This window comes from Sinocyclocheilus grahami, unplaced genomic scaffold (genome assembly GCF_001515645.1).
Source record: "Sinocyclocheilus grahami isolate Dianchi unplaced genomic scaffold, SAMN03320097.WGS_v1.1 scaffold1308.1, whole genome shotgun sequence".
NCBI lineage: Eukaryota > Metazoa > Chordata > Actinopteri > Cypriniformes > Cyprinidae > Sinocyclocheilus > Sinocyclocheilus grahami.
This window is the reverse complement of record NW_015506487.1, coordinates 133,221-150,624: the sequence shown is the minus strand read 5'-3', so window position 1 is coordinate 150,624 and position 17,404 is coordinate 133,221. Positions and strand designations below refer to the sequence as shown.

The window sequence follows — 17,404 nt, the reverse complement described above, 5'->3', positions numbered from 1 at the left end:
TCAAGTCCTGCTCTCTCTCTCTCTCTCTCTCTCTCTCTCTCTCTCTCTCTCTCTCTCTCTCTCTCAATATTTATGTAGATTGAGTGGAGTGTTCCAGAAGAAAAGAGGAAATCTTGTGTTGCTAAGGGAAAAACAGAGGTAAACTCATATGGTGTATGCTGTGTGTGCTTGAGGTGGAGGGATGTAAAGAGCCCAATAGCAAGCAAACAAGAAATTTTAACCTTTTTGAATGGTTGGAAAAAATTCTAATTGCAAAATCCACCATTTTCCTGCTTTGTTTATTTTTAAAAATATTTTTAAAGGTGCCATTAGCACTTTTGGACCAATATGACAGTAGTCACAACTTCACTGTCACTCAGCAGCATGGATGCAGCATCATGCAAAACCAAATATTTTCAGTGACGGATGCCACTGTAGAAATGCACTATTCACAATAAGCAATTAATCATTTATTCTGTGAGTAAAAGTGTCCAATAACTGTTTTTCTAAATTAAAATTGCTTAATGTTTAAACCTTGCCACCAAAGGGTATATAACAAAGTATTGAGATTAAATTTTGTTATTGACCCAATACTTATTTTCCACCATAATTTGCAAATAAATTCTTTAAAAATCCTACAATGTGATTTTCTGGATTTTTTTTTCTCATTTTGTCTCTCATAGTTGAGGTATACCTATGATGAAAATTACAGGCCTCTCTCATCTTTTTAAGTGGGAGAACTTGCACAATTGGTGGCTGACTAAATACTTTTTTCCCCCACTGTATATATATATTCGCTTTAGTATAGTTCCGTGTGTGCATGTCATTCTCTCATTTGAGACTGCCACATGCGACGAGTGTGTGTGCTACATTGTTGGGGGGTGGGGCCTGTGGCTGATTGACAAGTGGGCTGAGGCCCCAGTGGGGGAGGGTCAGAAAGGGTGTGATTAGGCAAACAAAAGGTATGTATAGAAGAATAGAGGAGCAGAAACGAAAAAGATAGATCTGAAGGAGTGAGCTAATTGACTCTGGAGACCTGTGACTGGTCATTTAAATACACATTTTGTTTTTTTCACTCTAGCACATTCACATTTGATTAAAACACATGGAAAACTGAATCGATACGGGCTGGTCTCTCATTAATTTTTATTGATGTACTTAATGGTCTGTCTAGTCTTGAAATTGAAACTTTTTAAGTAAAGCCAACTGGATTTAATAAAAATTAGATCCTGGCATATGTGATTGTCAGGATGCATTTGTGAACGAAAACATCTTGTGTGCCTTATCATTTATATTGTGAAATGCCAATCATTAACGATTAACTGTGCCCTTTGAAGGATATGGGGGAGGTCTCACTGTAGAAAATGCCTGGGGGGTCTCAGATACAGCCCATTGGGGTTCAGGTTACCAATCATTGTTATTGATACAGAAACTCTCTTGTTCTTCTCAGCAATGGTTTCAGAGTCACCCTTGACACATTCACATAAGTCAGGGGTGTCCAATTCTGGTTCTGGAGGGCCAATATCCTGCACAGTTTAGCTCCAATGTGTCCCACCGTACCTTGCTGGAAGATAGTAATCCTGAAGACCTTGATTACTTTCAGGTGTATTTAATTGGACAGTGGACCTACAGGATCAGGATTGGACACCACTGACATAAGTTGTGAAAAGTATCAGTGCTCTTAAAGCCCGGGATACACTGCACGATTTTTGGCTGTTCCAGACGAAAGATTGCAATCGTGGCGATTTCTGTGATCATGACTCTTAATCGCTGGTCCTATGTCGTACAGTGAGACAGGTTCAAAGACGGGCGTTTTCCCGTTCTTGCGACCAAAGATAGCCTACGATAGTTTTCTGGCAGTGTCAGAAATTCAGCATGATCATCGCACAGTGTGTTTACAGTTACAAAATGCGACATGAAATCAACGCGATATGGCGCTAAAACATAAAACTGCTTACCTCAAGCTCTTATTCCTTCCTCTTTCGCCGCTCCCACTTTTTTTCAGCACACATAAAAACTACAACTATCAAAGTGTGATTCATTATGCTCCTTTTGTTTACCACTAGCGCATGCTAATGATGTTTTATTCTTCTATAGAAACGTGCGTCGTAGCCTACGAGTCAATAGGTGTCATCATCGTACAGTCTACATGCATGTCGTACCCAAGTTTATTAGATCCATGTCGCACAGTGTGACCAGCAATGATCTTATAGGATTGCTAAAATCGTGCAGTGTGTAGAAGGCTTAAGATATAAAACATTCTGAAAAGGCCTAGAATGTTGTTTAATCTTTGGGGAGTCTTATACATTTACACTAATGATTAAAATGAAAGCTGCAAGTGACCTTGACTGTAATTGTAATCTCAATTAATTTGCTTTTACATTTGAAATTTATCTTTGTCTCTTAACTTGTAGCATATAACTTAAAAGCTTTGGAAGTTGATATACTGTACACTCTTAAAAATAAAGGTGCTTCAAAAGGTTCTTCAAGCGATGCCATAGAAGAACCATTTTTGGTTCCACAAAGAACTATTCAGTCAAAGGTTCAGTTCATCTCTTTCTTGTGTTTTTGTAATCTGAAGAACCTTATTTCAGAAAGGTTCTTCAGATGTTAAAGGTTCTTTATGGAACCATTTAGACAAAAAGGTTCTTCTATGGCATCGTGAAGCACCTTTATTTTTAAGAGTGTATATCTGTAAGATTTTTTTGTGTGTTTGAAAGAAGTCTCTCCACGGCAACAATTATTTGATTAACAATACAATAAAACAGTAATACTGTGAAATATTATTGCAATTTAAAATAACTGGTTTTAATTTTAATAATAAAAAAAAAATTTATGTTTTCCTATCATGGCAAAGCTGAATTTTCAGCTGCCATTACCAATGTCTTCAATGTCACATGATCGTTCAGAAACCATTGTAATGCTGGTTTTGGTCAATGTTGAACACATTTGTGCTGCTTAATATTTTCTGAAAACCCAGATAAACAGACATAAATCAGAGAAAACTTGTATATGCTATTTGTCTCACAGTATGCCTTGCTTTACTCTGCTGCCCCTCACAGGACGATTGTAAGAACTACGTCCGTCTGCTGGAGTTTTTGGGCGATGGACACATATATGCCTGTGGGACGTTCGCCTTTGACCCCCAATGTGCATTTATTGTAAGTCTCTGTGTTTCCATAACTACACTGACTCAAGTCTTGTCATATTATTAAGTAGGACAATTAAAAAGAAATGCTCAAAATAAGTACTTTATTACTACTGTAATATAAGTACTTTAAATTCTGTCTGGTGAGTCTCCGTTAACAAACTAAAAAACAACAACAACTTAGATCAACCAACAATAAATAACAAACAGCAACAGTTACAGCAAAATAAAGTGCAATTATGTCATTTGGTGTGTGTGCAAAGTAATGGCGGTCACAGCTCTTGACGAAGCTGTTTCTCAGTCTGTTTGTGTGTGTTTTCATGGTCCTGTATCTCCGCCCTGAGGGTAGGGGGACTAACAGTCTATGACCCGGGTGGGTGGAATCTACGGCAATGTTTCTGGCCTTCTTCTGGAGGTATTCTGCATACACCAAGTCCAGGTCTGGAAGTGAATTCCCAACAATCATTTGCGCGGTTTTAACCACCCGGGCCAAATCCTTTCTGTCCTGTGCTGTGCAGCTGGCATACCACACAGTCACACAGTAGCATGGGATGCTTCCTATGGCACTCCTATAGAAATGTATCAGAAGCCAAGGGGAGAGTCCAGCCTGCTTCAACTTCCTGAGGAAGAAAAGTATTTATTGAGCTTTCTTCATCAGGTGGGAAGTGTTCAGAGCCCAGGTGAGGTCTGGTGTAATGTGGATACCTAGTAACTTCATGTTATCAACACCCTCCACTACTACCCCCTGTATGAGCAGTGGTGCATGTGCTCTTCTTACGGACCTTCTGAAGTCCACAATAACCTCTTTGGTTTTATTGGTGTTCAAAACCAGATTGTTTGCTGAACACCACAGGGCCAAGTGATGGCTCTCCTCTCTGTAGTGGATCTCATCATTGCTGCATGGGCTGGAGCTCTCTCTGGCAGCGGTAGGTCGCAGCGCCACTTCCGGTGGCATCCCCAGATGCCACGGCACACTGGTCGTCTCTGGCAGCTGCCACAGTTTTTCTCACGGTTTTTGCTGTTTGCTCGGTAAAAACTACACTGTTCTCAGTGTGCAGTGGTGTTTTTTTTAAATGATGATGCAAAGTTCCCACAATTGTATTATTATTATTATTATTATTATACATTTTTATGTATCAGCTGCCAGAGTTCTTGCCAGGAGTCACAGGCAGCTGCCAGAGTTCTCTCGTGCAGAAAGTGCAAGATGGACTCATATAGAAGTAATAACTGACGTACCAGGAAATCCCTAATATGGACAAAAGCGTCCAGCTATCACTGTATGATCTGAATAAAAGGCAGAAACCTTTGGAAATGTGAAGACTTTAAACACACGATTTTAACAACATATGGTTAATTTGTGCTTTTTTAAATCATCTCCAGGTAATAAAGTATATGAACAATTCAGTGCTACTAGACATAGCATTTATTACAGTACATAAACTATTCTGCCTTATGTGATAAAAAAAAAAAAAGTGTTTGTAGTACATTAACAAATAATTTATTGGTTATTGTCCAACAGGGTATCTGATTTCTTAGCCAATTAAAAGAAAGAAATAAGAGAAAAAATAAAGTTTTCTGTATTCCTATATAGAGTATATATATATATATATATACACACACACAAACCCGATTCCAAAAAAGTTGGGACACTGTACAAATTGTGAATAAAAACAGAATGCAATGAGTTGGAAATTTCAAATTTCAATATTTTATTCAGAATACAACATAGATGACATATCAAATGTTTAAACTGAGAAAATGTATAATTTTAAGGGGAAAATAAGTTGATTTTAAATTTCATGGCATCAGCACATGTCAAAAAAGTTGGGACAAGGCCATGTTTACCACTGTGTGGCATCCTCTCTTCTTTTTATAACAGTCTGCAAACGTCTGGGGAGTGAGGAGACAAAGTTACTCAAGTTTAGGAATAGGAATGTTGTCCCATTCTTGTCTAATACAGGCTTCTAGTTGCTCAACTGTCTTAGGTCTTCTTTGTCGCATCTTCCTCTTTATGATGCGCCAAATGTTTTCTATGGGTGAAAGATCTGGACTGCAGGCTGGCCATTTCAGTACCCGGATCCTTCTTCTACGCAGCCATGATGTTGTAATTGATGCAGTATGTAGTCTGGCATTGTCATGTTGGAAAATGCAAGGTCTTCCCTGAAAGAGACGACATCTGGATGGGAGCATATGTTGTTCTAGAACTTGGATATACCTTTCAGCATTGATGGTGCCTTTCCAGATGTGCAAGCTGCCCATGCCACACGCACTCATGCAACCCCATACCATCAGAGATGCAGGCTTCTGAACTGAGCACTGATAACAACTTGGGTTGTCCTTGTCCTCTTTAGTCCGGATGACATGGCATCCCAGTTTTCCAAAAAGAACTTCAAATTTTGATTCGTCTGACCACAGAACAGTTTTCCACTTTGCCACAGTCCATTTTAAATGAGCCTTGGCCCAGAGAAAACGCCTGCGCTTCTGGATCATGTTTAGATATGGCTTCTTTTTTGACCTATAGAGTTTTAGCCGGCAACGGCGAATGGCACGGTGGATTGTGTTCACCGACAATGTTTTCTGGAAGTATTCCTGAGCCCATGTTGTGATTTCCATTACAGTAGCATTCCTGTATGTGATGCAGTGCCGTCTAAGGGCCCGAAGATCACGGGCATCCAGTATGGTTTTCCGGCCTTGACCCTTACGCACAGAGATTGTTCCAGATTCTCTGAATCTTTGGATGATATTATGCACTGTAGATGATGATAACTTCAAACTCTTTGCAATTTTTCTCTGAGAAACTCCTTTCTGATATTGCTCCACTATTTTTCGCCGCAGCATTGGGGGAATTGGTGATCCTCTGCCCATCTTGACTTCTGAGAGACACTGCCACTCTGAGAGGCTCTTTTTATACCCAATCATGTTGCCAATTGACCTAATAAGTTGCAAATTGGTCCTCCAGCTGTTCCTTATATGTACATTTAACTTTTTCCGGCCTCTTATTGCTACCTGTCCCAACTTTTTTGGAATGTGTAGCTCTCATGAAATCCAAAATGAGCCAATATTTGGTATGACATTTCAAAATCTCTCACTTTCAACATTTGATATGTTATCTATATTCTATTGTGAATAAAATATAAGTTTATGAGATTTGTAAATTATTCCATTTCTTTTTTACTCACAATTTGTACAGTGTCCCAACTTTTTTGGAATTGGGTTTGTGTGTATATATATATATATATATATATATATACACACATACATACATACATATACACAGTGCTTTGCGAAAGTAAGGGGGACAGAAATGTAATGGATATATACATATATATATATATATATATATATATGGTAGCTGTCTAATTCAGGAGGTATAATGTTCTTACGGGGCAGTCATGGCCTGATGGTTAGAGAGTCGGATTTGTAACCCAAAGACTCTGGTCCGGCAGGAATTGTAGGTGGGGGGAGTGAATGACCAGCGCTCTCTTCCACCCTCAATACCACAACTGAGGTGAGACCCTTGAGTAAGGCACCGAACCGCCAACTGCTCCCCGGGCCCCGCAGCAATATGGCTGCCCATTGCTCCGGGTGTGTGTTCACGGTGTGTGTGTGTGTTCACTGCTGTGTGTGTGCACTTGTGGATGGGTTAAATGCAGAGCACAAATTCCGAGTATGGGTCACCATACTTGGCCACACGTAACTTCACTTCACTTAATGTGCTGCAGAATAAGCCTCTCAAAACATTTCACAATGACAGTGGTCAGAGCCACTGGGAGAAAGTCACTGAGGCAGGTAACAGCTGACGTTTTAGACACAGGTACAGTAATGGATGATTTCAGGCAAACAGGGACAACACTGAGCTGCAGTATGAGATTAAAAATGTCCTGAAACACTTGCAAGTCAGTCTGCACATAATTTCAGTGTCCGACCTGACACCCGGTCCGGCCCCTCAGTCAGAGAGAATTAAGAGAATGAATGATTGACTGTTTTCCACCTGTGGTATATGACTATAAGTGTGTCTCTCTATTATATTTTCTTCTTCATCTAATTTTTGCTCATTTCTTTATATTTAAGGACAGACAATAATCACATTTATCTGTCTTCTCTGCCTCATTTAGAACATCTCTTCATTCTCTCTGGAGAAACATGAAGATGGTAGCATGAAGATGGAGACGGGGAAGGGGAAATGCCCTTTTGAGCCCAGCCAGCATTACACAGCAGTCATGGCAGGTATGAAACACACGTTTACTCTAAATGAGGGTTATACGTCTTGTGACATCTATTGTTTTTGTACATTGTAAAGCTAATTATAAATGCTAACCAAAACCCAAACCCTCACCCTAAAAGAAAATTGCAATTGCTGAATGAAAAAAGTGTTTATAAATAATTTTTCTAGTTTATGATTTGATGTATTCTCTCCCCTAAATTTAAACACACATAAACTTTTCTGTATATTTAGTTCAACATTAAAACATTATTTAGTGCCCTGTCATGTCCCCACTTTGTAACAATAGCTGACACACCTTACACTGACCTTATGTGTCGATTGTTGAGTTGAGTTGCTTTTATGATCTTTACAATTTGTGAGGCCTGGGGGCGGCTTATGTGGTGGTGCAGTAGTCTACCCCTTCTGACTGGAAGTGATCAGTGGACGCAACTGAAGCTGTAGCCTCCCTAATTCACTCTGCCCCTAGGGGCTAGCCTATTGATTTGGTCCGAGGACCATTCTGGTTGCGAGAGTATCCCTACCAGGTAAGTATTGAAGGGCATTTAGCTGCAGAATTTTTGTTCACTACATTTGCCTGAACAGTTGTCTTCCTTCAGATAGTGGAGCTAATAATGTTTTACGTAGGTGCCCTTTTATAGTATGGTGGCGCACCAGTTATATTATATGTTTGCCGTAGCTAATCAAAATGGGCAAAGGTGTTTCCATAGCATCAACACCATGACACAGCATCTCGTTCCCTTCTCAGGGATCTGGGTTATATACATAAGCCTAAGGTGTTTTCTTCTCAAGGGCTATTGGCTGGTCCCCACAATGTAGGTGATTTTAGAGTGCCATCCTTGTGGGAACATTTGGCTCCCAAAATGTTTTAAAGGGGTCATATGATGAGATTTCAATTTTTCCTTTCTCTTTGGAGTGTTACAAGCTCTTGGTGCATAAAGAAGATCTGTAAAGTTGCAAAGACTAAAGTCTCAAATCCAAAGAGATATTCTTTATAAAAGTTCAGAGTCAGCCACACCTACCTAAAACGGCTCGTTCTAACACGCCCCCACATATCTACCTCACTATGTGGGAAGATTTGCATAACGCCGCCGAAATGCTCACGCGCACTGATGATTCAAACGTGAGTTTTGGGCAGTAGAGTAGCACTTGTTGTTTGTCATTTCTCCGATCACAAATGCAGACAGAGTTTTATGTTTACGCGGCGCGATGCAATGCAACGCAACGCGTAAAAATACAGTATAAGTCATTATAATCATTAATTATGTCCCCACTGGATGCAACAAATGCCTCGTTTGTAATGGGTTTTAATGTTTTTGTCTCGTCGCTCCGGCCGGACACGGCATCAACAGTATGGTGAGAGGCGTAACATTTCCATCTCACGCTTGAGATATTCGGCCAATCACAACGCATTGGATAGCTGGCCAATCACAGCCAACCTCGCTTTTTCAGACCGATGAACTTTGTAAAAATCGACGCGTTTCAAAAAGGCGGGTCATAGAGGAGAAACAACAATATACAGTATGTGGAAAATAATGTGTTTTTTTTACTTTAAACCACATAAACACATTTCATTACACCAAATACACAAAATAATGTTATTTTTAGCAGCATCATATGACCCCTTTAACACAAAACACATTGGAAACACAGAAATTACTTTAGTAAAGTAATAATAATAATAAAATTAAATGTCTATTTTTTATTTTTTTCTCTTTTCCTCCCTGTTTCTCTCTTTCAGGAGGGATCCTTTACACTGCTGCCACAAGTAACTTCCTTGGCACAATGTATGACATTTCCAGGGCAACAGGCATCGAGCAGGAACGCATCCGCACTGAACAATCAATCAACTGGCTTAGTGGTAAGACACTCATCCATCCATTCATCCAGACACAGGCATTTACACATTAAAGCCAACATTTAATATATATTTACACCCAGATTGTTTATAACCACACTATTCATAACTCTTGCCTGTTTCTGAACTCAGATCCAGAGTTTGTCAGTTCTGCCTTCATCCAAGAGGATGAGAAACACAATCCTACTGGTGAAGATGACAAAATTTACTTTTTCTTCACTGAAGTAGCTAAAGAATATGACCTTTACACCAAGATTAAAGTGCCACGAGTTGCTAGAGTCTGCAAGGTAGGAACTAGAGCTGGTCTGTTTTCTTGTCTAGTCTCTATAGGTTTTTTATGGTTTGGCTTGGTTTATATTTATTAGTCTAAGAGGGATGTTGTACAGTAGTTCTGCTTTCAGCTGAAATGTTATGTACAGTGGGGAAAAAAAGTATTTAGTCAGCCACCAATTGTGCAAGTTCTCCCACTTAAAAAGATGAGAGAGGCCTGTAATTTTCATTATAGGTATACCTCAACTATGAGAGACAAAATGAGAAAAAAAAATCCAGAAAATCACATTGTAGGATTTTTAAAGAATTTATTTGCAAATTATGGTGGAAAATAAGTATTTGGTCAATAACAAAATTTTATCTCAATACTTTGTTATATACCCTTTGTTGGCAATGACAGAGGTCAAACGTTTTCTGTAAGTCTTCACAAGGTTTTCACACACTGTTGCTGGTATTTTGGCCCATTCCTCCATGCAGATCTCCTCTAGAGCAGTAATGTTTTGGGGCTGTCGCTGGGCAACACGGATTTTCAACTCCCTCCAAAGATTTTCTATGGGGTTGAGATCTGGAGACTGGCTAAGCCACTCCAGGACCTTGAAATGCTTCTTACGAAGCCACTCCTTCGTTGCCCGGGCGGTGTGTTTGGGATCATTGTCATGCTGAAAGACCCAGCCACGTTTCATCTTCAATGCCCTTGCTGATGGAAGGAGGTTTTCACTCAAAATCTCACGATACATGGCCCCATTCATTCGTTCGTTTACACGGACCCATATCGAGGGAGATTATCAGTGGTCTTGTGTGTCTTCCATTTTCTAATAATTGCTCCCACGGTTGATTTCTTCACACCAAGCTGCTTAGCTATTGCAGATTCAGTCTTCCCAGCCTGGTGCAGGTCTACAATTTTGTTTCTGGTGTCCTTTGACAGCTCTTTGGTCTTGGCCATGGTGGAGTTTGGAGTGTGACTGTTTGAGGTTGTGGACAGGTGTCTTTTATACTGATAACGAGTTCAAACAGATGCCATTAATACAGGTAACCAGTGGAGGACAGAGGAGCCTCTTAAAAAGGAAGTTACAGGTCTGTGAGAGCCAGAAATCTTGCTTGTTTGTAGGTGACCAAATACTTATTTTACAGAGGAATTTACCAATTAATTCTTTAAAAATCCTACAATGTGATTTTCTGGATTTTTTTTCTCATTTTGTCTCTCATAGTTGAGGTATACCTATGATGAAAATTACAGGCCTCTCTCATCTTTTTAAGTGGGAGAACTTGCACAATTGGTGGCTGACTAAATACTTTTTTGCCCCACTGTAATTGTACTGTTCCACTTGAGTTCAGATTTCTTCAGTCATAAAGTTCTTCTATTCTTTGCCATCCGTCTGTTTTTCATCATTTATTTTCTATCATATCTGATCTATTTTGGTCTATCTCTCTGTTTTCTAGTCTGATGTAGGTGGTATGAAGACTCTGCAGAGGCGGTGGACGACATTTCTGAAGGCCCAGCTGGTGTGTGAAGATCGAGCAAGTGGACAGCGATTTAACGTTCTGTCTGATGTGTTCACTGTACAGCACCAGCCTGGAGACCCCAGCAGCACACACTTCTATGGCATATTCACCTCACAGTGGTACTTTGTTCTGTTTCACCTCTGACCTGTCTTGACCTTCTGTGCTGGTCTCATCTTTTTTTAATTATTTATTCGCTCTTTATTTCTCCATGATTGTTTTTTTATTTGTGTGTGTTTGTCCTGTTGTGTTGATGTGTAATGTGTAGGGAAAGAGAGGAGCTGTCAGCTGTGTGTGTGTACAGTCTGGAGGAGATAACTAAGGTGATGAATGGACCCTTTAAAGAGCTGAAAAAGACCTGTGAGAACTGGATTAACCCAGAGCCCATACCAACACCCCGACCAGGACAGGTATACAACTGCACACTCACGACCATACCATACCATATAATAGTATTATACAATAGATGCAGTTCATGTGTTATTTACACATAGTACATAGAGACACCTACTGTGCAATACTATTGTAGTCATTGGTACTGACCTTGGCAGTATGAGAATCATTTAGTATTAATGTAAACTGGAGGGAGTTGGTCAACTGATTTATCTGAAAGATTGGTGAGATAATGTGAACTTGTAGAGCCCCTTACTGTATCATCGAGGGATCCAAGTGCAGACAGATTTATTAAAGATAACCACAAGGTCTAAGAACATAAATTAGGGAACACGGAACAGGAGAAAACACAAAAAAATCCAGAGTACATATATGCAATGACTGAAAAACCAACTACAGACAAGCAGGTCTTGTCTAGGATGATGTCTAGTGTTTTAAAATCTATTCAGGTCAAGTACATGTAGTGTATTCCAGCCTATATATTTACATATTTGGCAGAAACTTTTAATCCAAAGTAATTAACACGGTGTGTATATATATATATATATATATATATATATATATATATATATATATATATATATATATATACTGTGTATGCACTGTTTAGGGGAGACAAATTATGGAGTGACAAAAATGAGATAACCAAAATTCCCTCTGTAAAACTTTTGACTCTAATATGTCAAAAAATAAATAAACAAGAATTTTGAAACTGACATCATCCACTGTTTAGATTTTGTACTAGAAATGTATGCAAATTAGCGCATATTTCATTAAATAATGACTCATTTGCATATTTAAGCCTAACATTTTAGAAAACTTTTTATACAAAAAATGTTTGCAATTATCAATGTAATCAATCAGCTGGGTAAGTAAGGCCATAACTATTAGTTTTTGTTTTTTGTTTACCCTATTCACCTGCAGTGTCTCGCCTTATGCATGTACAGTATGTACGTATGTATGCATATTAGTATATGTAGATGTATTAGTATATGTGTTTGCTGGGAAGGCAACCCATGACCTTAGAGTTACTAGCATCATGTTTCACTAACTATCATTACTTAAATCTGTTAAATTACTTCTTTCAAAACTCTCAGTGTTTGAATAGTGCTCTGAAGGAGCTGGGCTTTGAGTCCTCCTTGAAGCTGCCTGATAAAGTGCTGACATTCGTGCGTGATCACCCGCTTATGGAGAACAGTGTGGTGGCAGCACCCCTGATGATCAGAAATGGCATCACATATACTAAACTTGCTGTTACCTTACCAATGGCCTCCAGTGGCCTGAAGCAACACATGACCACTGTTTTGCACCTTGGAACAGGTAAGAGATATTAAACAGAAATAACTAAAAAACAATAATTTAATAATCATCAATAATCATTTAATCATCATGCATGTTTAATATACGTGTGCATGTGTTGATAGATCATGGAGAGCTGCACAAAATCGCTGTAGTTGGTCCGAATGCAACTCTTATTGAAGAAGTCCCTCTGTTTTCTGCACAGGAGCCAGTGAATAACATATTGCTATACAAAGTAATAACATACAGGTTTTTTTTGTTACTTAATGTGCTCTGTTTTTTATTATTATTTGTGATAAAAAACAATACTGTATCTTCAATCTGAATTAAAACATTTTGCCTTCCTCCTAAATAATGTAACTTATATTTAGGGACTAGTGAATGCAGACCCTCTCTGTCTCTCTGCTGTAGGACGAGGCTCTGGTGGGCACTCCTCTCTCTCTGGTGAAGTTACCCATAGTGGATTGTTCTCTGTACTCTACCTGTGAGGTGTGTGCACCTGCCCGAGGTCTTGGCTGCATATGGAGGCACAAAGAGGGAGCTTGTGCTATAATAAAGTATGTCACATACAAACACTCATTCACACAAAAGCATATCAGAACACACAGATGCAGTCCTCCTTTGTTCATTGTCGTCACACAGTTACATTTATGTTTCAGGCCTGGTAAAGTTGAAGAAGCAGAAGATTTGGTCAGGCAATGCACCAAAGGTGAAGGTAAGTCTTCTGACAGTGGTACCTAATATCTATATTTCATACCTATGGCATGCTGTCGATCACGATAGACACTCATTTCATCTCTCAGTGTTTATAAATGAACTAGAAATAATCTTACAGTAAATACACCTACAATCGATTCAGGTGAGCAAACTGAAAGGTTTAAAAGCAGAAAACTTGTTGAAAATTTGCACAATGTATTTTGAGTGTTTAAAATGGAAAAAGTATCTTACATTGTAATATTGGGTAGACAATGATTTGTTATTAACTGAATGCAAAGTAGATATTTTCCAGATAATACTTTTTCATAATTTGCTTTGGTTAGGGCTATAAATACAAGCAAGATGTACATGTACATATAAAGCTGAAAATTCAGCTCTGCCATCCTTTTAAAATTCATTAAAATATAAAACAGTTATACATTTATGCAGTCACAATTTTACTATTTTATTGGATTTTTGATCAAATAAATGTAGACTTTCCTGTCATAAGTGGATCATTATATTGGGGGTCCTTGGCATTTACATGTTTTGATTGAAAATGAATTGCGAGATAATGAATTGTGATCTACTTTTCCTCTGTGTCTTTAGGTCTTTGCTCCCCACCTGTAATTGAAATGCGTGTTGAAAAGGGTCTGCGTGTCTTGCTTTCTTGCGTGCAAGTGTCTCCTCGTCCCTGCCGCTGGGACCGTCCTCCACATAGTCACACTCGCCGCCACAACTACGACCTGGAGGTGCAAGTCACGGCGGAGAGCGTGGGCACCTACGTGTGTCTATGTGATGAAGTGGGCAGAGATCAGCCACCCTGTCGCAGAGCAGAGTACCAGTTGACCCTTGACAACCCCAGCATGGGGGGGAACGTGGCCATTGCAGGTGGCCGACACTTCCTGGCCTCGCACATAATTTTTTTCGTTGTAGGTTTTGTATTGGGTGGCATCCTGCTGTTTATGATTTACAAACAGCAAGGCAGCATGAGAGGGGGCGGGCACTCATCATCCACATTGGAAAAGGGTCGGGACTTGCTTGCTTCTACAGACACACCACAGTCTCCAAGCAGTGCCAGTCTGTTGTCAGAGGCAGTTCCACTAACCGAGAAAAGGAATGGGACACTGAACGGTCACGGACACAATATGGACCCTGGCGGGTACAACGGCAGGCATATTTATGCCAACTCCAGTGGAATAAAACTGCAGGAATCAGCTGTGAACCTTGCAGAGGAGCTGGATGGTAGAGAAAGGGCGGGACCAGACGGGGAGGAGGAGGGATTTGGGGATGGGCTAAGTGAGATGGAGGAGGAGTTTTCTAAGATGCCTTGTCTAAGAGGAGCACCTCTGGCACAGTGTGAAGAAAGCTCTATCTGAAGTCCAGCACATGTGATTTTTGAGACTAAACTCTGTGAAAGGTTCACAAACACAGATGGAGGGCTAGAGGAGAAGAGGAAAGCAGACAATCCAAGAAACTGATACACATTCCAAATATACGATTAACATACGCAGTCGCACAAAGAAGCACACAAACAAATAAACTGCATTTGCTGGAGGCTCCTCTACTACTCCATTACATTACCGTCCAGTCCATTCACTCCTGTGTACATGCTGTGTAAATCCATTTCTATCCTAGTTTTTCTGCATGTATTTGATCAGACGAATGGGCACTTTTGTGTACCATCCTCAAAGCCATGCACACCCACATGGAAATACACAGTCTGTGCATCTGTGTGTGTGCAGTTCTGTAGTTGCTCAGTCTGTTTCCTCTTTGAGGATTCAAAGTCCAAAAGGTCTTTCAAAGGGGAATGACCCGTCCACAGCCCAGAGCAGCACAAAGTCAGGAAGAATCTGCTCATTCTGGGCCCATTACTGAAATAAAATATTTATTCAGGGATGGATTGTGGAGTCCCTGCCAGAGAAAGGGGCACAAAGGGGCCCTCAGAGCATACAGGAGGAGCTGACTCCCTGGCCCCTTTGGTGTAGGATATATGACAAAAATGACTGAAATAGACCACCATAGAGTTTGCCAAGGGGCCTCATGGGGCCATGTTTCGGTCCTGACCTATAGTACCCAATTTTGAATGAAGAGAGAAAATGAGTAACAAAACCAGTTAGCAAATTCTCCTGTAGGAGAGAGCATGTCAGACCTGTGAACTGATATTAGATAGTGAAAATTGGACTGTACCACTGCAATATAAGTTAGTCACATTCAGAGCAAGGGAGTTGTTCTTCTCTGAAATGGGGCTGGCAGTGTTTTGTGGTGTTACGAGTAGCAATCAAACCACTTCCATCTGTATAGGGACCAGATGTAGCATGTTCTGTTCATAATATTCTGGACAGACAAAGGACCACAAGATGATGGATGTCACTTTATTGTTTAGCATGGATGCTTATTGAAATTACAAGGAAATCGTCAAAATGGAAATGAAGAGTGAAGGATTTATAATTGATACATAATTATTGATTGGTTTGAGTTTCCCTTTAAGGACAGAGAATGTGCCTCATTTGAAGGTATATGTATTCCCAGTAAAGTGCATGATACAAAGTAGCCATGAATACAGAGTTAAAGATTTGTAATGCAATGATCATGGGCTACAGGTTAACCTAAAGCACTCCTAGTACAGAGAGTGTTCTGTTTGTTCCAGGAGTATGTAAATATATGTGAATATAAAAGAAAAAATGAGTAAGATCTTTAAAAATATGTTTTTTTTATTCTGTCTTTTCACCACTTGTTGGGTGGGGTCGGGGGGATGAGTTGGGCTCTTCCTAAGTGTCAAACAGTCCCTCTGCGAGCCTAAATGCTGGACCACATTTAAATGCCATTTCCTGCCTTTTTCCATTAGAATAACTTGGATATACTCCCATTCTCCATTTATTTATTTGGCAGTTTCTTTTTAAATAATTCTAACATTGTCAAAGTGAAAGTAACACTCTGGATTATGTACAGTATATCTTGTCTTCTAAATCTCTTTGTCAGCACTCAATAAAATAATGATAACAGGTACATTCAACTCCATAAACTCATTTACAAAATCCTGATCTTCTTTTGAGTTTATAGTGATAGTTTAAAATAAACCTTCAACCCTCTCAATGTACCATAGTAAATCTGCTGTAGTTAAACTTGTCCACATGGTTGTATGTTAATATTATTGCAAATAACGGATCATTTAGTGTTACATGCTCTTTGTTTTTCCTGAATAAAGAATTATGTTAATTAATGTACAGATATGTTGTATTCTAAGTTTCTATTTTTATAATTTATATATAATGAAGATAAATGTACATTGTGTTTCAAATGTTTATTGAAGGTGTTTGTGTGAATGGCTCTATGTGTGAATGTCTTGTGATGCTCTTTGGAATAAAATAAAAACTACCTCTCAAAACAGTGTTTTTAACCCTTTCATGCATGACTTATTATATCACAAATTAATATATTTTTTAATGTTTGTTTTTATTTGTAAACAAGTGAAAAATCATGCCAATAACCTTTTTTTTCAATATATTTTATTTTGAGGGCGTTACATATCTGTGCACTGTAGTGGACTCCATGCATCAACGGTATAAAAAGTGATTCAATAGAACTCACTGACTGGAAAAAAAAAAGTTCTTAAAACATTTACTACAGAAAATGGTATGAATACACATAAGAAGGCTAAAGAAGTCCGTCGAACGTTTTTCTTCAAAATTAACATTTTTATCAGACACATAGGCTGTATATGTTTCTATATAAGTACTGTACTTCTGAATGGGCTGAGGCTGGGATTTAGCTGGTTTGAAGTGAAAGTATTTGATGAAAGTATACTATGTGCAGAGAGCATTCACTCAATATTGTTATCTCGTTTTTGACAAATGTGGCTTAGAGGCTTTTGCATCGGATGTCTTGGAACAATAAATAACAACAATGGAGAGGACATTTGAATGTTCATTCAAACGTGAGCACAAATATACACACACAATCACACACACCCTCCCACCACACACTCGAATGCAATCATGCACACATATCCCTGCTGCACTTATACAGTAGCCTACAT

At 39.2% G+C, this 17,404-nt stretch overlaps 1 protein-coding gene across 2 annotated transcripts in view; it reads left to right on the top strand.

The window, feature by feature from the left end:
• Positions 1 to 16,614, top strand: part of LOC107569067 (semaphorin-4F-like) — an 87,577-nt gene extending 70,963 nt beyond the window's left edge. For both annotated transcript variants that reach the window (XM_016255068.1, XM_016255067.1), the window contains exons 3-14: positions 79 to 138; positions 3,042 to 3,140; positions 7,243 to 7,354; positions 9,091 to 9,210; positions 9,340 to 9,494; positions 10,918 to 11,099; positions 11,246 to 11,387; positions 12,468 to 12,690; positions 12,795 to 12,904; positions 13,081 to 13,226; positions 13,329 to 13,384; positions 13,975 to 16,614. In XM_016255068.1, the coding sequence (XP_016110554.1) occupies positions 79 to 138; positions 3,042 to 3,140; positions 7,243 to 7,354; positions 9,091 to 9,210; positions 9,340 to 9,494; positions 10,918 to 11,099; positions 11,246 to 11,387; positions 12,468 to 12,690; positions 12,795 to 12,904; positions 13,081 to 13,226; positions 13,329 to 13,384; positions 13,975 to 14,744 (2,175 nt within the window). In that variant the 3' untranslated portion in view covers positions 14,745 to 16,614. The remainder of the gene's footprint in view (positions 1 to 78; positions 139 to 3,041; positions 3,141 to 7,242; positions 7,355 to 9,090; positions 9,211 to 9,339; positions 9,495 to 10,917; positions 11,100 to 11,245; positions 11,388 to 12,467; positions 12,691 to 12,794; positions 12,905 to 13,080; positions 13,227 to 13,328; positions 13,385 to 13,974) is intronic.
• The last annotated feature ends 790 nt before the right edge of the window (positions 16,615 to 17,404 follow it).